The sequence below is a fragment of the Triticum urartu genome, chromosome 4A, assembly GCF_056163025.1.
Source record: "Triticum urartu cultivar PI428250 chromosome 4A, HENAU_Tu73, whole genome shotgun sequence".
NCBI classification, from domain to species: domain Eukaryota; kingdom Viridiplantae; phylum Streptophyta; class Magnoliopsida; order Poales; family Poaceae; genus Triticum; species Triticum urartu.
This window is the reverse complement of record NC_141876.1, coordinates 54,076,097-54,102,603: the sequence shown is the minus strand read 5'-3', so window position 1 is coordinate 54,102,603 and position 26,507 is coordinate 54,076,097. Positions and strand designations below refer to the sequence as shown.

Genomic DNA, 26,507 nt, shown 5'->3' with positions numbered 1-26,507 from the left:
AAGTGTTCGGACTTCTCACACCATGTTGAGGGGTACTAAAGCCCCTAGAGTATTTTTGCCGTACCAACGTGTACGGGTGCAACATGTCGTTAAGGAACATATATAAAAAAAGGTAATGCAAAAAATAGACAAAAGCTATGCATTGTTTAAAAATAGCTGCGATCAAAGCAGAACGATACAAGTAGTGTGATAAACGAAAAGTTGGACTATTTAACATGTCTGCTCCAGGGGCAAGCTGTGGAATAGTATGCGGAACGGGTATACTGCTCGTGATAGAGACCACCTGGGAGTTCCGTAGTGCGGCGTGGCTTGTCTGCTTCCCTGGTTCTTGCATCATTTGTGCGGCAATTGAACTGCCGAACAAGCCTTCCGAAGGATGAAGTCCTGAAAGTAAGAGAAAATTAAAAAATCAGCAGCCCCTGGTATGGTTTAAGCCGTGTATTGTGCGCGCCGTGATGGTGCCCCTCCCCCTGTGCCCATGGTATCTCTAGAGCGTAGTTATGTACGCAAAGTACTGACGTCGCCTTTTTGCGAGGGTTGGGGTTGGGGCCGCATTGCTACGCCTGCTCGGAACGTGCCAGGCGGTCTTGTTGGAGGTTACTCCAGGCGCGCTTGACGGTGTCCGGACGTTTAATGGCCGAACTGGAGAACTGCCTGGAGAGGCTGCTTTTTACTTCCGCTGCAAGGGCCGCCGTGTGCTCCTCCGTTCGGAGGGAGCGTTCGGTGTTTCCATTGACCATAATTACTCCACGAGGGCCTGGCATCTTGAGCTTAAGGTATGCGTAGTGTGGTACCGCATTGAATTTCGTGAATGCGGTTCGTCCGAGCAGTGCATGATAGCCACTGCGGAATGGGACTATGTCGAAGATCAATTCCTCGCTTCGGAAATTGTCCGGGGATCCGAAGACCACTTCAAGTGTGACTGAGCCTGTACAGTTGGCCTCTACACCTGGTATTACGCCTTTAAAGGTCGTTTTGGTGGGCTTAATCCTCGAGGGGTCGATGCCCATTTTTCGCACTGTACCCTGGTAAAGCAGGTTCAGGCTGCTGCCGCCGTCCATGAGGACTCTAGTGTGATGAAATCCGTCAATAATTGGGTCTAGAACCAATGCGGCAAATCCGCCATGACGGATGCTAGTGGGATGGTCTCTTCGATCAAAGGTGATCGGGCAGGAGGACCATGGGTTGAACTTTGGGGCGACTGGCTCTACCACGTATACGTCCCTTAACGCGCGCTTCCGCTCCCTCTTGGGGATGTGGGTTGTGTATATCATGTTCACCGTTCGCACTTGTGGGGGAAAACCCTTCTGTCCACTGTTGTTCGGCGGCCGGGGCTCCTCGTCGTCATCGCTATGCAGCCCCTTGTCTTTGTTTTTCGGCGTTTAACTTGCCTGCCTGCTTGAACACCCAACAATCCCTGTTGGTGTGATTGGCCGGCTTTTCAGGGGTGCCATGTATCTAGCATAAGCGGTCGAGTATTCGGTCCAACTTGGACGGGCCCCTAGGATTCCTTTTGAATGGATTTTTCCGCTGACCGGATTTAGAGCCTCTGAATCCGGCATTAACTGATGTATCATCTGCATTGTCGCCGTTAATGTGGCGCTTCTGCTTGTTGCGACGCGACCTGCCACTACTGTCCCTGGTGTCCGAATTACCAGGGTTCTTGGTTATATTGTTGCTACGAGCAAGCCAACTGTCTTCTCCTGCATAAAAGCGGGTCATGAGTGTCGTGAGTGCTGCCATAGATTTCGGCTTTTCCTGTCCAAGGTGCCGGGCCAGCCACTCGTCACAGATATTGTGTTTGAAGGCTGCTAGGGCCTCAGCATCTGGACAGTCGACTATTTGATTTTTCTTTGTTAGGAACCGTGTCCAGAATTGCCTGGCCGATTCATCTGGCTACTGAATTACGTGACTTAGGTCATCGGCGTCTGGGGGTCGCACATAAGTGCCCTGGAAATTGTTGAGGAATGCGGCTTCCAGGTCCTCCCAACAACTGATTGATCCTGTTGGCAAGCTGTTAAGCCAATGCCGAGCTGGTCCTTTAAGCTTGAGTGGGAGGTATTTGATGGCATGGAAATCATCGCCGCGGGCCATGTGGATATGAAGGAGATAATCCTCAATCCATACCGCGGGATCTGGTGTGCCATCATATGATTCGATGTTTATGGGTTTGAAACCCTCGGGGATTTGATGATCCATTATTTTGTCTGTGAAGCGGAGTGGGTGTGCGGCGCCTCTGTACTGGGCTATATCATGACGTAGCTCCAGTGAGCTTTGTCTACTGTGTTCAGCCCTGCCGAATTTGTGGTCGGTGTGACGGATGCCGTCTCGAGCCGTGGGGCGCCCACGCGATCCGTAGATCGATCTTGTTTGTTTAGCCTTGTCCTCCAACATATCTCGTAAGTCCGGCGCATATTCCCGTGCCTTGGTACGGGGTGCGGCTTGAGTGGAGGGCCGAGAGGCCTCTCTGTCGCGGCCACGAGGTGGCCGGTCGGCCGCGTCAAGTGCTTCCTCCTCTAATTGGGGTAGCAACCTGTGCTTTGGGTAGCTCTTGGAGGGGCGTTTGAGTTTATGCTCTTCGGCCGCAAGGACTTCAGTCCATCTGTCAACCGGCAAATCTTGATCAGCTCTGAGCTGTTGCTGTTTTTTCTTGAGGCTTCTTGTCGTGGCCATAAGCCTGCGTTGGAAACGCTTTTGCTCAACAGGATCCTCTGGCACGACGAATTCGTCGTCGTCGAGGCTTGCCTCGTCTTCGGAGGGAGGCATATAATTATCGTCCTCGACCTCTCTGTCTGCCGCTCTCTCATGAGGGCTGGTTTCTCCATCCTCCTATGCTAAACCTTGCTGGAGGGGGGTTTCTTCGGCACTCTCCGGAGTATTATTATCTCCCGTGCTGGAATCACCGTTTTTGTGTTGGCGGGATTTTGAGCGGCGCTGCTGACGCCGGCGCTTGGGCTGTTTCTTGGAGGGGTCATCCTCCGCTGTTCCATCGCCGTCTCCCTCTTTTGGGGTGTCCACCATGTATATGTCATATGACGAGGTGGCTTTCCAGGGCCTAGTAGGCGCTGGTTCTTCATCATCTCCTTCATCGGCGTCCATACCGTCGATGTCTTCAGAGTCGAAGTCGAGCATGTCGGTTAAGTTGTCGACAGTGGCTACAAAGTGGGTGGTGGGTGGGTTTTGAATTTCTTCATCGTCCGTACCCCAACCTTGCTGACCGTAGTCCGTCCAGGGCTCTCCTGATAAAGAGAGAGACTTCAGTGACTTCAGGATATCGCCGAAAGGCGAGTGCTGAAAGATGTCTGCGACAGTGAACTCCATGATCGGCGCCCAGTCGGATTCGACTGGCAGGGGCGCGGTGGGTTCGGAGTCCAGAGAGGAGTCCGGCTCCTTGGAGTCATGAGCCTCGCAGAGTACGGGGCTGGTGTTCGGCTCAATCGCCGTTTGGATCGCAGCCCCCGAGGTGGCGTCCAACCGCCCATCCTCGATCGGCGTAGTTGACTCCGAACTAAGGGTCGGAGCCGGTGCGGGTGCGGCCTCCAGGGCACCGTTCGGCGGCAGAGTTAGATCGTGCTCGTCATGACAGTGCGGCGCGCTCGGCAGTGGTTCGAATCCGTCGAAGATCAAGTCCCCGCGGATGTCAGCCGTGTAGTTTAAACTTCCGAATCTAACCTGACGGCCAGGGGCGTAGCTTTCGATCTACTCTAGATGGCCAAGTGAATTGGCCCGCAGTGCGAAGCCACCAAAGACGAAGATCTGTCCAGGGAGGAAGGTCTCACCCTGGACTGCATCGCCATTGATGATCGTAGGAGCCATCGGGCCTGACGGCGACGGCACAGAGGAACTCTCAATGAAAGCACCAATGTCGGTGTCAAAACCAGCAGATCTCGGGTAGGGGGTCCCGACTGTGCGTCTAGGCCGGATGGTAACAGGAGGCGAGGGACATGAAGTTTTACCCAGGTTCGGGCCCTCTCGATGGAGGTAAAACCCTACGTCCTGCTTGATTAATATTGATGATATGGGTAGTACAAGAGTAGATCTACCACGAGATCAGAGAGGCTCAACCCTAGAAGCTAGCCTATGGTATGATTGTTGATGTGTATCTCCTCCTACGGACTAAAACCCTCTGGTTTATATAGACACCGGAGAGGGTTAGGGTTACATAGAGGCGGTTACAATGGTAGGAGATCTGAACATCCGTATCGCCAAGCTTGCCTTCCACGCCAAGGAAAGTCCCTTCCGGACACGGGACGGAGTCTTCAATCTTGTATCTTCATAGTCCAGGAGTCCGGCTGAAGGTATAGTTCGGCTATCCGAACACCCCCTAATCCAGGACTCCCTTAGTGAGCAAAGTCCATTCGGAGGCAAACACAAGCACATTCGGAGATAAACCAAATTCAAATAAATCCTAAAAGGTTCCAAGCAGTGAATCAAAAGTACTTGGGCTCCAAGCCCGAAGGAGTTTAACGGTTATAGAAACCACTCGGCATTCCGAGCCAAATTTAAAGCGTATCCAAGTTTCATAAGATTGTTCACTCGGCCGGAGGAGGGCCGGCAGGCTCCACGAATGAGTCCAAATCGATCCCATCAGCGATCGGAGTGGCGGCATCAATGAAAGTCTCCATGAAGGACTGGAAGTCGTGCTTTTTGGTGTTAGCAACTTTGATTGCAGCCAGCTTGTCTTCACGAGCCTCCTTGCAATGGACTCGCACCAAGGACAACGCCACATCAGCACCACACCGGGCGGAGGATTTCTTCCATTCTTGCACTCGGTCAGGGATCTCGTTCAGACGAGTCATCAGAGATTCCAGATCATTCTGAAGCATCGCCCCCGGCCAAAGCGTCGAGTCGATTAGAGAGACAACCTCCTTTAGGCGTATGAGGTAGCTTGTGGCGCTGGTGATACGGGACTCTAGTCAGAGCACGTTCATCGCAGTTTCGTTGCAGACTGGAGAAGCGATAGGGTCCAGACCCGTATCGACCCTTCCAGTTTCTTCGTCGAAGTCTTGGCAGAGTTCTGCAGCCAAAAGCCAGTCCATCAACCGAGCAAGACCCAATTGCAAGCATCAACACAGTCGGATTAAAAGAAATACCTTCCAGCACGAGATAAAGCTTCTTGGCGAGGGTCGTCAGATAAGCTTCTGTGGCATTCCTCTTGCAGATCGCAGACTCCAACTTTTCGTTCAGGACGACCTTGTCCTTCTTCAGGCTGGTCACTTCGCGGTTAGCTTCATTAAGACAAGATTTCAGTCTATTCACCTCTCCTTCAAGCATTCCGACTGAAGCAAGCTTCTTGTCTGCGAGAGCGGTTTTGTCTTGGGCTGCTTTTTGCGCAGCGGCGAGGTCCGAGTCCTTCTTGTCCAGAGCCAACTTCATTTTCTCTGCAAAAGAAATAATCGAATCAAAGAAGAGATCAAAGAGATATATTGAAATTCAGTCGGCAATCAGTTACCTTCCATACCAGCGGCCTCGTCTTGAGCTTTTTTCAGATTTTGCTGAGCCAATTCCAAGTCTAAGTTGAGTTGCCTCTGCTTCTCTTCGACTTCGGCAAACTTGGAGATAAGAGTACAAGACTTCTGCAGGAGGCAAGAGACAGATCAATCGATAGGTTCGAAGGCAGTTCATTTCCGAGTGAATAAAACCTAAAGAAGTGGGCAACAAGCTGTTCAGACCTCAGTCGACTGCCAGCAGTCGACCACCGTCTCGGGGATTACACCCAGTGGGTGCACTTGGCGTGCCCCCACCGGTTCTGATCCGACTCGACCGGCCCGCCGGAGTTGAGTGCAAGGAGTAAAAAAAAGAGAGAGAAAGAACAATTGCGCCGTCAAGAAAGAAGAACTCAGACCACAGTCGACTGCCAGCAGTCGACCGCGGTCTCGAGGACTACACCCAGTGGGTGCACTTAGCGTGCCCCCACCAGTTCTGGTCCCACTCGCCCAGACCGAGTGGAAGAGCGAAACTACCAAAAACGACAACGACACCCAGTGGGTGCTCTAATTCGACGCGAACACCAGGAGATTGTGCAGAAGAAGATTTTTCGAGAACAAAAACAGTTGGAAAGTCTACTTACCTGGACATTGGCCCGAAGGGCAGCTCTAGCGTCGTAGGCAGCCTGACTGCTCTCGTGCACTATCTTCACCCGCTCCATCATCATATCAGCCTATCGGATAGCTTCCGCAGCCGCTTCCGACTGGTGGTCTAGGACGGGGTAGCTGGTGAAAAAGTGTGCAGACGACCCAGGTGCGGCTGCTTGAAGCTCCATGGTGTGGAGTTGGATAGTTGAAGGAACCACAGGCGCGGTCGACCGCGTGGGATGCCCACTCGGCAAGGGTGCAGCGAACGTCACAGTGGCCCTGCCCGCGTCTTCAGCTTGACGGACGGGAGGCGTTGCAGTTGGTTCTTGTCGAGTCACCCTGCCAGTTGTTACCTTCTTGCTCTTCCTAGGCTTAGGAGCCACATCTTCGTCGTCATCCGGAAGATCAATGATGTTAGGTGGAGCTGCGAGACAGAACATTCGACCCCAAGTGAACCACTCGACCCTAAAAGGATCAAGAATCGAAATCGCAAGAGTTTATACCTGGGTTGGAGGTTACCGCATCCTCCATTTCCTCGTCCCGGTACTAGTATGAAGAGGTCCCTGATGTAGCAGCACTGCAAAGGCCAGCATTCAATCGGTTACACCCAGTTAATCGAATCCACATAAAGGACAAGTCAGATGGTTACCCGGAGATAGTAGGAACAGTCACTTTGATCCTAGGCAAAGCTTTTGGCAGTTTGGAGGAGATGGCTTTCGGCACTTTCGGCACTGGGGGCGGCGCGACCTTAGATTGCTTTGGAGCCTTCTCAGTCGGCGTCGGGGAAGACGTCCTGGGGCGCTTCGAGGACTGCCCGATTGGCGCAGCCACCAAGTCAGTAGTGCTTGCCGGGTCATGAGTGTGCTTGGACCTCCTCTCCCTGCGAGGAGGCGAGTCGACTTCTTCCTCATTAGTCGATTCATCGCTCTCCTCATCCTCCTCGGCTTCCGAATGCTCCTCGCCGCTCTCGCCCCCGCTCCCTTCTTCTTCAGTGCCTGGGTCCTGCACTCCGTTAGGCATCGAGTACATTTCAATGAGTGCCTGAAAGGATAACAATCAAAGGACATTCAGTCGACCACAAACGGGACATCACATGGTGAATCGGAAAGATACTTGATAAAACAGAAATATACCTACTCCGGCTGGTGTGAGTTGTCGAATGGAATCACCCTCCTGGATCCCCGAGGGTTTGTCTTTGTTGCCAGTGATTCCCCTCAACCAGTTCTCCAAGATATCCTCGCTAACCTCCTCCGGGTGGATCCGAGTGGTATCCTCGAGCCCAGAGTACATCCACATCGGATGATCGCGCGCCTGAAGAGGTTGGATGCGTCGACCGAGAAAGACCTCCAGCAGATCCATCCCGTTCACTCTGTCGCGGACAAGCTGGACGACCCGTTCAACCAGCTCCTTGAATTGCGCCTTCTCTTCTGGAACTACCTTCAGGGGAGCAGGCTTCTCCACTCGAGCCAAGGAAAAAGGAGGAAGTCCAGTCGACTGGCCAGGGGTTGGCTGATCCTTGCAGTAAAACCAAGTCGATTGCCAGCCCCGGACCGAGTCAGGAAGGATCATGGCTGGGAAAGTACTCTTGCTCCTCATCTGGATCCCTAGGCCACCACACATCTGGATCACCCGCATCCTCTCGTCACTCGACTTGGCCTTTTTGACCGACTGGGAACAACAAGTGAAGATGTGTTTGAAAAGCCCCCAGTGCGGTCGACAGCCCAAGAAGTTTTCGCACATGGACATGAAAGCGGCCAGATAGACTATGGTGTTCGGAGTGAAATGGTGGAGCTGAGCCCCAAAGAAGTTCAAAAAACCCCGGAAGAAAGGGTGGGGAGGCAGTGAGAATCCGCGATCTATGTGGGTTGCGAGGAGGACACACTCACCCTCTCTAGGCTGCGGCTCGGTTTCGTCCCCCGGGAGCCGAGCCGACTTGTGAGGGATCAATCCCCCCTCTACCAGGTCATCGAGATCGTCCTGCGTGATTGCCGAGCGGATCCAGTCACCCTGGATCCAGCCCGCCGGCAGGCCGGACCTCGACGAGGATCCGCCCCGGCTGGTCCGCTTGCCCTTCGCCTTCGCGGTCGCCTTCTTTGCGCGTTCCAGCACCGCCGTCTTCTCCTTCCCCATGGTGACGGGTCAAGCTTGAACTGAGGTCCGGCGACGAAGCGGAAGCGAGAGTGGCGGAGAGATCGGGGGAAAGAGAAGAGAGAATGGGAGCACTCGGAGCAGAGGCCTGGCCCGAGACCTTTTATAAGGCCTTTCACCGAGTGGCTGACTGGTGGACCCAAGCGATCTAAACAAATCCCGCAACAGTCGTGCGCGCAGTACGTGGCGAAAAAGGTGGCACGGGGATCAAGGAGACTTTCCCAATCCATCCCGATAACTTCGGTTCCGCTCGTCTGGCGCACTTCCCCAAAATTCGAATCCCGCGAGATCCGTGGAGAGCAGAACAACCTATCAGACTGAAGACAAACACCCTCTGCATCATCGTTCATAATTTTACCATGAAAGTTCACTCGACAACAACCAAGGATGGACCAAGGTGATTGAGAAAGGAGTCGACGCCGTCACCTCAACTCATTGTTCCAGACAAGGCATATTCATAGCACAAAGAGTGGGCCGGAAGTGTTCTCAACGCCTTCCTCACTCAAACCCTGATCCATTCAGGGGCTAATGATGAAGCTATGTACCTAGGGTAGGGTCATGGACCTGTCCAACTTACCGTCCCCAAGGACATCTCTACAAAGAATCAGAAACAGTCGAAGAGATACCATCAACCACTCGACCATGGAGATGCACTCACTCGACCACCTTGAAGACACTCGACCACCAGAAGATGAGGAACCCTCCACTCTGCAACGGTCAGGAATTAAACCATAGCATTATGAGCATTTATGACGCTTTACTATAGACATTACCAGTAACGCCTTTCCTTTATGAACATTGAATCCTGTGTAACGGAGGGGAGCTAGGGTCCTGGCGCACTCTATATAAGCCACCCCCCTCCTCTGGGACAGGGGTTCGCATCTTTTTATAAACTCACACACACATATAATCTAGTCGACCGCCTCAGGGCACTGAGACGTAGGGTTGTTACTTCCTTCGAGAAGGGCCTGAACTCGTAAAACTCGTATGTACAACTCCTTCATATCTAGGATCTTGCCTCCTCATACTTACCCCCATTATATTGTTAGTCTTAGATCCACGACAGTCATGTCTGCATGGTTCCCGAACCCATAGGGTCTACACACTTAAGGTTCGATGATGCTAGGGTTATTAGGAAGATTTGTATGTGATTACGGAATGTTGTTCGGAGTCCCGGATGAGATCCCGGACGTCATGAGGAGTTCCGGAATAGTCCGGATGTGAAGATTTATATATGGGAAGTCATCATTGAAGGAAATATGCCCTAGAGGCAATAATAAAGTTATTATTTATTTCCTTATATCATGATAAATGTTTATTATTCATGCTAGAATTGTATTAACCGGAAACGTAATGCTTGTGTGAATACATAGACAAACAAAGTGTCACTAGTATGCCTCTACTTGACTAGCTCGTTAATCGAAGATGGTTATGTTTCCTAGCCATAGACATGAGTTGTCATTTGATTAACGAGATCACATCATTAGGAGAATGATGTGATTGACTTGACCCATTCCGTTAGCTTAGCACTTGATCGTTTAGTATGTTGCTATTGCTTTCTTCATGACTTATATATGTTCCTATGACTATGAGATTATGCAACTCCCGTTTACCGGAGGAACACTTTGTGTGCTACCAAACGTCACAACGTAACTGGGTGATTATAAAGGTGCTCTACAGGTGTCTCCGAAGGTACATGTTGGGTTGGCGTATTTCAAGATTAGGATTTGTCACTCCGATTGTCGAAGAGGTATCTCTGGGCCCTATCGGTAATGCACATCACTTAAGCCTTGCAAGCAATGCAACTAATAAGTTAGTTGCAAGATGATGTATTACAGAACGAGTAAAGAGACTTGCCGGTAACGAGATTGAACTAGGTATTGATATACCGATGATCGAATCTCGGGTAAGTAACATACCGATGACAAAGGGAACAACGTATGTTGTTATGCGGTCTGACCGATAAAGATCTTCGTAGAATATGTAGAAGCCAATATGAGCATCCAGGTTCCGCTATTGGTTATTGACCGGAGACGTGTCTCGGTCATGTCTACATTGTTCTCGAACCCGTAGGGTCCGCACGCTTAACGTTACGATGACAGTTTCATTATGAGTTTATATATTTTGATGTACCGAAGGTTGTTCGAAGTCCCGGATGTGATCACGGACTTGACGAGGAGTCTCGAAATGGTCGAGACATAAAGATCGATATATTGGACGACTATATTTGGACACCGGAAAGGTTCCGGGTGAGATTGGGACAATACCGGATCATCGGGAGGTTATCGGAAAAACCCCGGGAGGTATATGGGCCTTATTGGGCCTTAGTGGAAAGGAGGGGAAAGGAGCAAGGGAGGGGGCGCCCCCCCCCCAAGCCCAATCCGAATTGGGAGGGGGGGCGCCCCCCTTTCCTTCCTCCCTCCTTCCTCTTCCTTCCCTCTCCTACTCCTAATAGGAAAAGGGGGAGTCCTACTCCCGGTGGGAGTTGGACTCCCCCCCTTGGGCGCGCCACCCTCCTTGGCCGGCCCCCTCCTCCACTCCTTTATATACGGGGGCAAGGGGGCACCCCAGAGACACAACAATTGATCATTGATCTCTTAGCCGTGTGCGGTGCCCCCCTCCACCATAATCCTCGATAATATTGTAGCGGTGCTTAGGCGAAGCCCTGCGACGGTAGAACATCAAGATCGCACCACGCGGTTGTGCTGACGGAACTCATCCCCGACACTTTGCTGGATCGGAGTCTGGGGATCTTCATCGAGCTGAACGTGTGCAAAAACTCGGAGGTGCCGTAGTTTCGGTGCTTGATCGGTCGGGCCGTGAAGACGTACGACTACATCAACCGCGTTGTTATAACGCTTCCGCTTCCGGTCTACGAGGGCACGTAGACAACACTCTCCCCTCTCGTTGCTGTGCATCACCATGATCTTGCGTGTGCGTAGGAATTTTTTTGAAATTACTACGTTCCCAAACAGTGGCATCCGAGCCTAGGTTTTATGCATTGATGTAATATGCACGAGTAGAACACAAGTGAGTTGTGGGCGATATAAGTCATACTCCTTACCAGCATGTCACACTTTGGTTTGGCGGTATTGTTGGATGTCATACTCCGGACCGACATTACGCGTACGCTTACGCGAGACTGGTTCTACCGACGTGCTTTGCACACAGGTGGCTGGCGGGTGTCAGTTTCTCCAACTTTAGTTGAACCGAGTGTGGCTACGCCCGGTCCTTGCGAAGGTTAAAATAGCACCAACTTGACAAACTATCGTTGTGGTTTTGATGCGTAGGTAAGAACGGTTCTTGCTAAGCCCGTAGCAGCCACGTAAAACTTGCAACAACAAAGTAGAGGACGTCTAACTTGTTTTTGCAGGGCATGTTGTGATGTGATATGGTCAAGACATGATGAGATATAAGTTGTTGTATAAGATGATCATGTTTTGTTGAAGTTATCGACAACTGGCAGAAGCCTTATGGTTGTCTCTTTATTGCATAAGATGCAAGCGCCAAATAATTGCTTTACTTTATCGCTATGCGATAGCAATAGTTGCAAGAGCAATAGTTGGTGAGACGACACATTGATATAGATCAAGATGATGGAGATCATGGTGTCATGCCGGTGACGATGGAGATCATGACAGTACTTTGGAGATGGAGATCAAAGGCGCAAGATGATCATGGCCATATCATGTCACATATTATGATTGCATATGATGTTTATCTTTTATGCATCTTATTTTGCTTAGTTCGACGGTAGCTTTATAAGATGATCCCTTACTAAAATTTCAAGGTATAAGTGTTCTCCCTGAGTATGCGCTGTTGCCAAAGTTCGTCGTGCCCAGACACCACGTGATGATCGGGTGTGATAAGCTCTACGTCCATCTACAACGGGTGCAAGCCAGTTTTGCACACGCAGAATACTCAGGTTAAACTTGACGAGCCTAGCATATGCAGATATGGCCTCGGAACACTGAGGCCGAAAGGTCGAGCGTGAATCATATAGTAGATATGATCAACATAATGATGTTCACCATTGAAAGCTACTCCATTTCACGTGATGATCGGTTATGGTTTAGTTGATTTGGATCACGTGATCACTTAGATGATTAGAGGGATGTCTATCTAAGTGGGAGTTCTTAAGTAATATGATTAATTGAACTTTAATTTATCATGAACTTAGTCCTAGTAGTATTAGCATATCTATGTTGTAGATCAATAGCTCGCGATGTTGCTCCCCGTTTAATTTTTGTATGTTCCTAGAGAAAACTAAGTTGAAAAATGTTAGTAGCAATGATACGGATTGGATCCGTGATCTGAGGTTTATCCTCATTGCTGCACAGAAGAATTATGTCCTTGATGCACCACTAGGTGACTGACCTATTGCAGGAGCAGATGCAGACGTTATGAACGTTTGGCTAGCTCAATATGATGACTACTTGATAGTTTAGTGCACCATGCTTAACAGCTTAGAATCGGGATTTCAAAGACGTTTTGAACGTCATGGTGTAGGGTTTCGTAGTAATTTCAAAAAATTTCCTACGCACACGCAAGATCATGGTGATGCATAGCAATGAGGGGGGGGGAGTGTGATCTACATACCTAGTAGATCGACAACGGAAGCGTTTGGTTGATGTAGTCGTACGTCTTCACGATCCGACCGATCAAGCACCGAAACTACGGCACCTCCGAGTTCTAGCACACGTTCAGCTCGATGACGATCCCCGGACTCCGATCCAGCAAAGTGTCGGGGAAGAGTTCCGTCAGCACAACGGCGTGGTGACGATCTTGATGCACTACAGCAGCAGGGCTTCGCCTAAACTCCGCTACAGTATTATCGAGGATTATGGTGGCTGGGGGCGCCGCACACGGCTAAGGAATAGATCACGTGGATCAACTTGTGTGTTTCTGCGGTGCCCCTGCCTCAGTATATAAAGGACTAAAGGGGGGAAGGCTGGCCGGCCATGAGGGGCGCGCCAGGAGAGTCCTACTCCCTCTGGGAGTAGCATCCCCCCCCCAATCCTAGTTGGAATAGGACTCACGGAGGGGGGAAAAGAGAGAGAGGGGCTGGCCCCCTCTCCTTGTCCAATTTGGACCAAGGGAGGGGAGGGGCGCGCGGCCCACCATGGGCTGCCTCTTCTCTTTTCCACTAAGGCCCAATAAGGCCCATCTAGCTCCCCGGGGGGTTCCGGTAACCTCCCGGTACTCTGGTAAAATCATGATTTCACCCGGAACACTTCCAATATCCAAACATAGGCTTCCAATATATCAATCTTTATGTCTCGACCATTTCGAGACTCCTCGTCATGTCCGTGATCACATCCGGGACTCCGAACAACCTTCGGTACATCAAAATGCATAAACTCATAATATAACTATCATCGTAACCTTAAGCGTGCGGACCCTACGGGTTCGAGAACAATGTAGACATGACCGAGACACGTCTCCGGTCAATAACCAATACCGGGACCTGGATGCCCATATTGGCTCCTACATATTCTACGAAGATCTTTATCGGTCAGACCGCATAACAACATACGTTGTTCCCTTTGTCATCGGTATGTTACTTGCCCGAGATTCGATCGTCGGTATTCCAATACCTAGTTCAATCTCGTTACCGGCAAGTCTCTTTACTCGTTCTGTAATACATCATCCCGCAACTAACTCATTAGTTGCAATGCTTGCAAGGCTTAAGTGATGTGCATTACCGAGAGGGCCCAGAGATACCTCTCCGACAATCGGAGTGACAAATCCTAATCTCGAAATACGCCAACCCAACATGTACCTTTGGAAACACCTGTAGAGCTCCTTTATAATCACCTAGTTACGTTGTGACGTTTGGTAGCACACAAAGTGTTCCTCCGGCAAACGGGAGTTGCATAATCTCATAGTCATAGGAACATGTATAAGTCATGAAGAAAGCAATAGCAACATACTAAACGATCGGGTGCTAAGCTAATGGAATGGGTCATGTCAATCAGATCATTCACTTAATGATGTGATCCCGTTAATCAAATAACAACTCATTGTTCATGGTTAGGAAACATAACCATCTTTGATTAACGAGCTAGTCAAGTAGAGGCATACTAGTGACACTCTGTTTGTCTATGTATTCACACATGTATTATGTTTCCGGTTAATACAATTCTAGCATGAATAATAAACATTTATCATGATATAAGGAAATAAATAATAACTTTATTATTGCCTCTAGGGCATATTTCCTTCACATGGACCATATGAGATGTTCCAGGAGTTGAAGTTAATATTTCAAGTAAATACCCGAGTTGAGAGATATGAAGTCTCCAACAAGTTCTATAGCTAAAAGATGGAGGAGAATAGCTCAAGCAGTGAGCATGTGCTCAGATTGTCTGGGTACTGCAATCGCTTGAATCAAGTGGGAATTAATCTTCCAGATAAAATAGTGATTGACAGAATTCTCTAGTCACCATCACCAAGTTAGTAGAACTTCGTGATGAACTATGATATGCAAGGGATAACGGAAACGATTCCCAAGCTCTTCGTAATGCTGAAATCGACGAAGGTAGAAATCAAGAAAAATATCAAGTGTTGATGGTAGACAAGGCCACTAGTTTCAAGAAAAGGGCAAAGGGAAGAAGGGGAACTTCAAGAAGAACGGCAAGCAAGTTGCTGCTCAAGTGAAGAATCCCAAGTCTGATCCTAAGCCTGAGACTAAGTGCTTCTACTGCAAAGGGACTGGTCACTGGAAGCGGAACTGCCCCAAGTATTTGGCGGATAAGAAGGATGGCAAAGTGAACAAAGGTATATTTGATATACAGATTATTGATGTGTATTTTACTAGTGTTCGTAGCAACCCCTCGGTATTTGATACTGGTTCAGTTGCTAAGAGTAGTAACTCGAAACGGGAGTTGCAGAATGAACAGAGACTAGTTAAGGGTGAAGTGACGATGTGTGTTGGAAGTGGTTCCAAGATTGATATGATCATCATCGCACACTCCATATACTTTCGGGATTAGTGTTAAACCTAAATAAGTGTTATTTGGTGTTTGCATTGAGCATGAATATGATTTGATCATGTTTATTGCAATATGGTTATTCATTTAAGTAAGAGAATAAATTGTTATTCTATTTACATATATGGTTACACACCCAATGAAAATGGTTCGTTGGATCTCGATCGTAGTGATACACATATTCATAATATTGAAACCAAAAGATGCAAAGTTAATAATGATAGTGCAACTTATTTGTGGCACTGCCATTTAGGTCATATTGGTGTAAAGCACATGAAGAAACTCCATGCTGATGGACTTTTGGAATCACTTGATTATGAATCAGTTGATGCTTGCGAACCATGCCTCATGGGCAAGATGACTAAGACTCCGTTCTCCGGAACAATGCAGCAAGCAACAAATTTGTTGGAAATCATGCATACTGATGTATGTGGTGCGATGAATATTGAAGCTCGCGGCAGGTATCATTATTTTCTGATCTTCACAGATGATTTGAGCAGATATGAGTATATCTACTTGATGAAACACAAGTCTGAAACATTTGAAAAGTTCAAAGAATTTCAGAGTGAAGTGGAGAATCATCATAACAAAAATAAAAGTTTCTACGATATGATCGCAGAAGTAAAATATTTGAGTTACGAGTTTGGCCTTCAGTTAAAACAATGTGGAATAGTTTCACTACTCACGCCACCTCGAACACCACAGTGTAATGGTGTGTCCGAACGTTGTAACCGTGCTTTGTTAGATATGGTGCGATCTATGACGTCTCTTACTGATTTACCGCTATTGTTTTGGGGTTATGCATTAGAGACAGCTACATTCACGTTAAATAGGGCACCATCGAAATACGTTGAGACGACACTGTATGAACTATGGTTTGGCAAGAAACCTAAGCTGTTGTTTCTTAAAGTTTGAGGTTGCAATGCTTATGTGAAAAAGTTTCAACCTGATAAGCTCAAACGCAAAGCGGAGAAGTGCGTCTTCATAGGATACCCAAAAGAAAATGTTGGGTACACCTTCTATCACAGATCCGAAGGCAAGATATTCGTTGCTGAGAATGGATACTTTCTAGAGAAGGAGTTTCTCTCGAAAGAAGTGAGTGGGAGGAAAGTAGAACTTGATGAGTTAACTATACCTGCTCCCTTATTGGAAAGTAGTTCATCACAGAAATCTGTTCCTGTGACTACTACACCAATTAGTGAGGAAGCTAATGATGATGATCATGTAACTTCAGATCAAGTTATTACCGAACCTCGTAGGTAAACTAGAGTGATATCCGCACCAGAGTGGTACGGTAATCCTGTTCTAGAGGTCATGTTACTTGACCATGACAAGCCTACGAACTATGAGGAAGCGATGATGAGCCCAGATTCCGCGAAATGGCTTGAGGCCATGAAATCTGAGATGAGATCCATGTATGAGAACAAAGTATGGACTTTGATTGACTTGCCCATTGATTGGCGAGCCATTGATATTAAATGGATCTCAAGAGGAAGACGGATGCTGATAGTAGTGTCACTATCTACAAAGCTAGAATTGTCGCAAAAAGGTTTTCGACAAATTCAAGGTGTTGACTATGATGAGAGTTTCTCACTCGTATCTATGCTTAAGTCTGTCCGAATCATGTTAGCAATTGCCGCATTTTATGAAATCTGGCAAGTGGATAAACAAAACTGCATTCCTTAATGGATTTATTAAAGAAGAGTTGTATATGATGCAACCATAAGGTTTTGTCAATCATAAAGGTACTAACAAAATATGCAAGCTCCAACGATCCATCTATGGACTGGTGCAAGCATCTCAGAGTTGGAATATACGCTTTGATAAGTTGATCAAAGCATATAGTTTTATACAAACTTGCGGTGAAGCCTGTATTTACAAGAAAGTGAGTGGGAGCACTACAACATTTCTGATAAGTGTATGTGAATGACATATTGTTGATCGGAAATAATGTAGGATTATTCTGCAAAGCATAAAGGAGTGTTTGAAAGGAGTTTTTTCAAAGAAAGACCTCGGTGAAGCTGCTTACATATTCAGCATCAAGATCTATAGAGATAGATCAAGACGCTTGATAAGTTTTTTCAATGAGTACATACCTTGACAAGATTTTAAAGTAGTTCAAAATGGAACAGTCAAAGAAAGAGTTCTTGACTGTGTTACAAGGTGTGAAATTGAGTAAGACTCAAAGCCCGACCACATCAGAAGATAGAAAAAGAATGAAAGTCATTCCCTATGCCTCAGCCATAGGTTCTATAAAGTATGCCATGCTATGTACCAGATCTATTGTATACCCTACACTGATTTTGGCAAGGGAGTACAATAGTGATCTAGGAGTAGATCACTGGACAGCGGTCAAAATTATCCTTAGTGGAATAAGGATATGTTTCTCGATTATGGAGGTGACAAAAAGGTTCATCGTAAGGGGTTATGTCGATGCAAGTTTTGACACTGATCCAGATAGCTCTAAGTCTCAATCTGGATACATATTGAAAGTGGTAGCAAATAGCTAGAGTAGCTCCGTGCAGAGCATTGTAGACATAGAAATTTGCAAAATACATACGGATCTGAATGTGGCAGACCCGTTGACTAAATTTCTCTCACAAGCAAAACATGATCACACCTTAGTACCCTTTGGGTGTTGGTCACATGACAATGTGAACTATGGGTGTTAATCACATGGTGATGTGAACTATTGATGTTAAATCACATGGCGATGTGATCTATATTATTGACTCTAGTGCAAGTGGGAGACTGAAGGAAATATGCCCTAGAGGCAATAATAAAGTTATTATTTATTTCCTTATATCATGATAAATATTTATTATTCATGCTAGAATTGTATTAACCGGAAACGTAATACTTGTGTGAATACATAGACAAACAAAGTGTCACTAGTATGCCTCTACTTGACTAGCTCGTTAATCGAAGATGGTTATGTTTCCTAGCCATAGACATGAGTTGTCATTTGATTAACGAGATCACATCATTAGGAGAATGATGTGATTGACTTGACCCATTCCGTTAGCTTAGCACTTGATCGTTTAGTATGTTGCTATTGCTTTCTTCATGACTTATATATGTTCCTATGACTATGAGATTATGCAACTCCCGTTTACCGGAGGAACACTTTGTGTGCTACCAAACGTCACAACTTAACTGGGTGATTATAAAGGTGCTCTACAGGTGTCTCCAAAGGTACATGTTGGGTTGGCGTATTTCGAGATTAGGATTTGTCACTCCGATTGTCGGAGAGGTATCTCTGGCCCCTCTCGGTAATGCACATCACTTAAGCCTTGCAAGCAATGCAACTAATAAGTTAGTTGCAAGATGATGTATTACGGAACGAGTAAAGAGACTTGCCGGTAACGAGATTGAACTAGGTATTGAGATACCGACGATCGAATCTCGGGCAAGTAACATACCGATGACAAAGGGAACAACGTATGTTGTTATGCGGTCTGACCGATAAAGATCTTCGTAGAATATGTAGGAGCCAATATGAGCATCCAGGTTCCGCTATTGGTTATTGACTGGAGACGTGTCTTGGTCATGTCTACATTGTTCTCGAACCCGTAGGGTCCGCACGCTTAACGTTACGATGACAGTTTCATTATGAGTTTATATATTTTGATGTACCGAAGGTTGTTCGAAGTCCCGGATGTGATCACGGACTTGACAAGGAGTCTCAAAATGGTCGAGACATAAAGATCGATATATTGGACGACTATATTTGGACACCGGAAAGGTTCCGGGTGAGATTGGGACAATACCGGATCACCGGGAGGTTATCGGAAAAACCCCGGGAGGTATATGGGCCTTATTGGGCCTTAGTGGAAAGGAGGGGAAAGGAGCAAGGGAGGGGGCGCCCCCCCAAGCCCAATCCAAATTGGGAGGGGGGCCGGCCCCCCTTTCCTTCCTCCCTCCTTCCTCTTCCTTCCCTCTCCTACTCCTAATAGGAAAAGGGGGAGTCCTACTCCCGGTGGGAGTTGGACTCCCCCCCTTGGGCGCGCCACCCTCCTTGGTCGGCCCCCTCCTCCACTCCTTTATATACGGGGGCAAGGGGGCACCCCAGAGACACAACAATTGATCATTGATCTCTTAGCCGTGTGCGGTGGCCCCCTCCACCATAATCCTCGATAATATTGTAGCGGTGCTTAGGCGAAGCCCTGCGACGGTAGAACATCAAGATCGTCACCACGCCGTTGTGCTGACGGAACTCATCCCCGACACTTTGCTGGATCGGAGTCCGGGGATCGTCATCGAGCTGAACGTGTGCAAAAACTCGGAGGTGTCGTAGTTTCGGTGCTTGATCGGTCGTGCCGTGAAGACGTACGACTACATCAACCGCGTTGTTATAACGCTTCCGCTTCCGGTCTACGAGGGTACGTAGACAACACTCTCCCCTCTCGTTGCTGTGCATCACCATGATCTTGCGTGTGCGTAGGAATTTTTTTGAAATTACTACGTTCCCCAACAATCATACGGTCACCGGAAATATTCGGGGGTATGCCGGTATTGTACCGGGACCACCGGAGGGGTTTCGGGGGTCCACCTGCCCCGGAGGGCCTTATGGGCTGTAGGTGGAAGGGAACCAGCCCCTAGTGGGATGGGCGCCATCCCACCCTAGGGCCCATGCGCCTAGGGTTTGGGGGGAACCCTAAAGGGGGGGTGCCACCCTTGCTTGGGGGGGGGGGGGGGGCAAGCCCCCTCCCCCTTGGCCGCCGCCCCCTTCTACATCTCATCTAGAGGGGGCGGCCCCCTTCCTCCCTTCTCCCTATAAATAGAGGGGCAAGGGGGGGAGCTGCAGACCACATCCAAGGCGCAGCCCCTCCCCTCCCCAACACCTCTCCTCCTCCGCGTGAGCTTTGCGAAGCCCTGCCGGAGAACTGCCACTCCATCATCACCACGCCGTCGTGCTGCTGTTGGAGCCTTCTCCCTCAACCTCTCCCTCCTCCTTGCTGGATCAAGGCGCGGGAGACGTCACCGGGCTGCACGTGTGTTGAACGCGGAGGCACCGTTGTTCGGTGCTTAGATCGGATTCGGCCGCGATCTGAATCGCTACGTGTACGACTCCTCCAACCGCGTTCTTGCAACGCTTCTGACTCGCGATCTTCAAGGGTATGAAGATGCACTCCCCTCTCTCTCGTTGCTAGTTACTCCATAGATTGATCTTGGTGATGCGTAGAAATTTTTTAATTTCTACAACGATCCCTAACATAATTTTCATAGTAGACAAAGCTTTCATCACAACTCGCCATGCAAAAACTCATACATTAGGGGAAGCGGGGCACCCCCATGACATGTCCCAGACGGACGGCAACCGTTCTGTGCCCTGCTCATGGTACATGATGACGTGCGATTACGTTCCTTGAGGTGGAGACGAGACGCATTGCAGACGCTAAAGATACCCCTCAGATCGGGCGCCCATGCGAACATTTTCTTATACTCAGGAACATTTTCTTCATATTTTGCAACACTTCTCAAATCTGAGAACATTTTTTCAACAATTTTCAAACTTATTTAAGTTTTTTAAAGTAGCCGCACTAAAAAGTTTCTCCAATATTTTTCTTTTCGTAAAACCGGCTCGAAACTACTAGAGATTCTTTGCTATTGTGATTGAACGGTTCAAATCAATGATCGTAGAAAAAAAATGACCGAAACATGGTATTAGGCAAGCCCAAGTGGTAAGCACAAGTACGTGTTTGCTTGGTACTCAGTGTGTAACACGCCGAAAGCAAATCCTTTTCGCCTCCTGTAGGCGGCAAACAGAACCACGATGCCCGTTGTTTTTTTAGGGATAAAACATGCATTACTCAACTCAAAAGATCATTATAGTCGATCGCAGCGAGGTTGATAGCAACATGAGGCCCAGAGCCTAACCAAGTCATAGTTCTGGCCTCCAAACAAGCAAACTTTGTTATGCTAACACTAATTTTATTTTGGCTACAATGTACATGAGGAATCTAATCTTCTTAATGAGCGACGAGTAGATCGATCTATCAACTTCCTTTGCTTGGATCAATTTCACAGCAATAAGTGAGTCCAACTCAATCTAAAAGTCACTTATTTTAATGCGAATTACAATTCTTCCATAGATGCACCTAATTCAGCTTCAAGTGCATATCAACAAGAAAATGTTTGGGGTTTTTCTCGTTGATTTTCTTTTCACTGATTTTGCTACAACTTTTCTGTTGTTTTTTTGATGTTTTTCTTTATTTTCTTTCTTGTGTTTCTTAATACACCGCCAATGGTTCGTTAATATACGAGTAACATTGTTTGAATACACACTAAATTTTATATAATATATTCAATTAATCATTTTAATATACTATGAACTTTTTAGTTACTTGATAAAAAATTTAAATACATATTTAACATATATATATATATGGTGATTCTTTTAATATATACTAAAAAATTTTAAAAACACGCATTGAACAATTTTATGATTTTTATTTTATTTTTATGAGTGTTTTAAATATCTTGGTCTGTAAAAACAACATCAGTTTTTTTGTAAAAAAGCCCGACTATAAAAACAAAGAGAAAAAGGACCCGCTCACTGCAGAGTGGTCCGACCCATTTTCTCTAGCTTTCAGGCGGAGCCTGTCCTATTGGACGACTACATGTTTCTCAAAAAATAAAAATATTGACACCAATGGGGGCGTCCAGAGGGGAGCAACTAATTGAGGACCGCTCGTTCGGAAACCTTTTCAAAGATCATTTGGAATGGGCTGAGAGCACGCCATGTGTCGCGCTCTGGGGCTCCTTCCGGATTTTGTTTTTTTTTTTACTTTTTTGCATGCATTTTCGGCTTTTCAGATTTTTTTCTCTCTCTCATTTTTTCAGCTTTTCATCGGCCTTTCTTAGCTTTTCAACAAAAAAAATTCAGAAATTTTTTTCTCATGAAAAAACATGTTTTTTTGCTTTCATGAGAGGCACGGTTTTGCTTCTACGGGAGGCACGGCCGTGCCTCTTGGAAATTAAAAAAAAACGTGTTTACTCTTTTTTCCCCTTCATGAGAGACATGGTTTTGATTCCGCGAGAGGCATGATTTTGCTTCCGTGACTGTGCCTCTCGAAACAAAAAAATCATGTTTTTTTCCTTCCGCGAAAGACACGGTATCACTTACATGAGAAGCACGGATTTGCTTCCGCAAGAGCCACGAGTGTGCCTTTCGGAAACGGTTTTCAGAAAGGGAAAAAACATGCTCCCGTGTGGTTTTTTGTCTGGTTTTTTCGTGAAAAAAAGTTTGTGAAAACCTACCAACAAGCGATTTAGTTTTGAAGATCTCGACGTGAGGAATCCAAGGTGAAAACGGATCAAGATTTGAACGTGGTTTAAAGAGATAAAACATAATTTGAATAAACGGATTTACGAAAAAAAGGAAAAACTCGCAGGACTCCTATTTCGGTTCAAAAGAGGTCTCCGCGCCGAATAGGAGCACTCCTGATTTCGTGGTAATTGGGCCGGGCCCAACGTGCGCGGAAATACGCAGTTCGCCAGGGTCACGGGCGTAAATACGACCCGTTTCCTCTCCAAGTTTAGCCACCGCAATCGCATCGTCCTAGGGTTTAAGCAGCAGCAGCAGCCCCGCCGCATCCAGATCCCCAACCCAAACCCTCGAACCCGGAGAACTCGCCGCCGACGACAGCCAAGATGTTTCTAGGCGCGATGCCCCGGAAGCCGAGCAAGGAGGCGGCGTACAAGGAGCTGCGCTTGCATCTCAGCATCATGGCGGGCTGCATCGCCGTCATCCGCGCCGCCCCCTACATCCTCCACTACCTCACCCGCGAGCCCGGCATGACGGAGCTCAAGCTCGAGCTCTAGGTGATTCCTCCCGCCCACGCTCTTCCTTCTCTAGGGTTTGGTCGATTTGGGTGCGGTGCGCGTGTGATCCGTTTTCGGATCGTCGTGCGGCCGCTCGGTTTGGTACGGTATCATAGGGTTTCGTAGCCGTAGATCGGATTCTAATGAGTGTCCTTATTACTAGGGTTGCTAAAGCTTGTAATTCTATTCTTTCGTGTGTAAAGCAGGCGATCTGTTGGTTTTTTAATGATCTTTTAGTTTGGTAATGCTGATTTGCAAACTGAGAAATTATTGAACCTAACTAATGACCTTCAACGAGTAGATAGAAAGGAAAAGTTATGTTTCATGACAACTTTGTAAAGATTATACTCCCTACGATCCATATTACTTGTGAAGTTGTACTAACCTTGTACTGAACCAGCGACAAGTAATATGGATCGAAGGGAGTAGCATGTTTTAAAGAGTCCAACTAGCTTTTAGATAGGTTGTGATATTGAATTCGTTTAGCTGATTTGCCGTTCTCAAACTATGTTATAATCCCTTGTTTTAGCAGTATCATTATGGTGATTGGAAGATCGATTTATTGGTTCATAACCCTTTTTTTAATAAATGCAGTAAGATTGAGTATTTTATCTGTTTTGATCACAGTTGCACCTCTTGCTGTTATTTGTTATCTTGTTTAATTTTGGCCAATGAATCAAGAAGTATTAATGTATTGATGGTACTTGGCTCCTTTCTGAGAACAATGATAACTGTATTTTATGGCTTCATTGATGCAGTATCCAGTATGTTCTGAATATTAATTTTCCTTTTTAGCATTATCTATTAGATTGTTCTATATTTACATACTACCTCCATCTCGGTGAACAAGTCATTTGCGTAGTTCTAGGTCGACAATTTAACTATCTAAATATGTATTACATGTGACAAAAAATATATATTTAGAAACTACATCCGTGTAGAAATCTAATAATATACTTTTCATGACATATAACACATATTTAATTCGTCAAATCGATGACCTAGAACTACACGAATGACTTATTCACCGAGACGGAGGTAGTACAATTCTTGTAGAATTGACTTTGTGGTACATAAGCAAAGTCTTCCGTAATGTTTGTTATTTATTGACATTGCTTCTGAAGAAGGAATGGTAGAATCTTGTCAGTTATGCTTGTGCATTTTTTGTGCTGTTTATAGAATAATAGTCGTAATGTTTTCTTAAGACTGTCGTTAGCTATCTTTTAATTGACCATTGCAGTTAGGATTATCCATTATATATATTTCGAATGATCCCATTAACCAGATCATTATAATACTGGCAACACAACAGCTGCAAAAACTGTACTGGATTTAAGTTGGGAAGAAGCTAACTATTGTCTGCTTTAGAAAGAACTAAAAATTGTATTTGAGGTTGGTCTTGATCAGTCATATACTCATATGTTGACTGGACATTCTGAGTTGTAGAAACAGACCTAGTCATTATGCCCAATTCATTTTGGACCCGGATAAGTGCCACATATGTGGCATGGACACATGGCAACTCTGAATGTTTTTGATGGCAAGTTTAGTGACGGGAGGATGACAACTTCATCAGTTGTAAAGCATGGCAACTTTCTTTTCGGATGGCAAGTTTCAGTTTATATTTTGGATTTGTTTTTTCTTTTGAATGGCAACTTTAGTTGTAAAAAACATCAGGGCAGGAGTGGTCCGTGCCACACATGTGGCACTTATCATTGGGTTCATTTTAAGTGCAAGGTTTAATTGAATTGAATTGTCTTGGTTCCTGCCCATTAGTCATAATCTGATGAGAACGTGGTTTTGCCTGAGACCCCACACCACTAGCCATCTTTTTCCTTCCCCTGTGATCTTCTCTTGTTTAAATTGCTGAGACTTCGTTGTTTTCTCATTATTATTCAATGCTAGGAAGTTATGTGGACAAACGCAAACTACTCAGTTCTGTCACTGTTTTGAGTTTTAATATCCTTTATCTCCTGATAAGTTATTGGTAATAGCAGTTGGTTGCACCACAAGATTTTGTTCTGGACTTTCTATAGTTGCATTAACGTATTTGAATTGTTATTTTTGTTTGATACCAATTGCAATAAGCCAGATGCTGACTATGTGTTTTATCCTTGTTATTAGGTGCGACTGGGATGGTTAAGTTACTCTCAGGAGCAGACTTTGAAGTACCTTGTCAAACATGAAATTAGTTTTCCTTGTTAGTATTTCGTCTTTCTATAGTGTGAGAATTCAATGACAGTGTTCGCATAAACTCTGTTGGTTGTGGTTACCACTGCCACTGCCCCAGCAACTTTGTGGGTTTTTAACAATCAGTGATGCGTGCCTCATATATTTCATTATTGCTGGGATGTGATTTGTCGTTGCTATACTGAATGTGTTCCGGTTGTTCCCTCTTGCCACTAGCATAGACCTGTCTTTTATGCAATTCAGATACTAGTAGAAGCAGCATCTTTGCAAACCATGCGAATTTGTAGTCCGTGGAGCAAATTGCGCCTTGGATAAGAAAACAACGATAAGGGCATGTAGAAACTCTGAGATATATCCTGATCGGAACTCGAAAGCTCAGACGGATCCTGGATCTTGGAAAACCTGTTGTTCCACATGCCATATGGTGGTGATAAGCTCAAATGAAATGGGTAAAGAGCTGGGGGAGCAATACACTGAAACAACAGGGTTGCCTCATTACCCCAAACCAAACTTGAAAAAAATCACCCATCCCGCTGTCTGGGTTTGATGTCGAGCTCGCTGTTTTTTAGGACCATGAGCCGATTCCTTCTTCTTCGGTGACCTAGCCAGGCCGGGCAGTCGTTGAAGATCGCTGTGCTAGATCACCACTGACTTTGAGCACCACCTGACGAAGACCGTCACTCCTGCACACATCTCCTTTGCCATCCCACCCACCACAGCCCTACACACACAGGCTGCCCTCTTATGTACCGTTTCCCCCTTTTTTTGGTATCGATCAACTCTTGGATAAACCTGAGATTGTTTGAAATATATATATTCTAAATAGTGGATTCCATATGCTGTTTCTGAGATGTACTTCCTGTAAATACAGCTGTTTTGCGGTAAATGGCGCAATACATTTTGCAGCCCAGCTGATTTAACTTCACTGAGGGTGTTACTGACTTGTTCATTTTGTGAGAAAGGGCAATACATTTCTGCTCATTAGAAATATGTATGCCACCGGATAAAACGAGAAAAACAAAATGAGAGAGATGTCATTTTCACAACATGGTTGCTTTTCCTGGCTATACGGTTCAGTGATGCACAAGGCTTGCATGGTGAAACTTCAGGAACACAGCAAGTCCAACATGTTCCCCAATTGAACTTCTCCATCAGAGAGCTCATGTTCAACGAAGTTACTTGCTAAGCAAAACTGTGGCCATGCTTGTCTCCAAGCATTATTGGCAGCAATTCTACTGGTCCTCTGTATGTGTCTAGTCAATTTCACATGTGCGTC

The 26,507-nt window shown here is 46.5% G+C and overlaps 1 protein-coding gene across 1 annotated transcript; it reads left to right on the top strand.

The window, feature by feature from the left end:
• Positions 1-22,736: 22,736 nt before the first annotated feature.
• TOM6 (translocase of the outer mitochondrial membrane 6) lies at positions 22,737-23,041 on the top strand. The gene has a single exon (XM_048713611.2). The coding sequence runs from the start codon at positions 22,871-22,873 to the stop codon at positions 23,039-23,041; it is 171 nt and encodes a 56-aa protein (XP_048569568.1). The 5' UTR covers positions 22,737-22,870.
• The last annotated feature ends 3,466 nt before the right edge of the window (positions 23,042-26,507 follow it).

What these genes read in the sequence shown, in the direction of transcription:
- TOM6 (XM_048713611.2), top strand. Translation starts at nt 22,871, where the DNA reads ATGTTTCTAGGCGCGATGCCCCGGAAGCCGAGCAAGGAGGCGGCGTAC.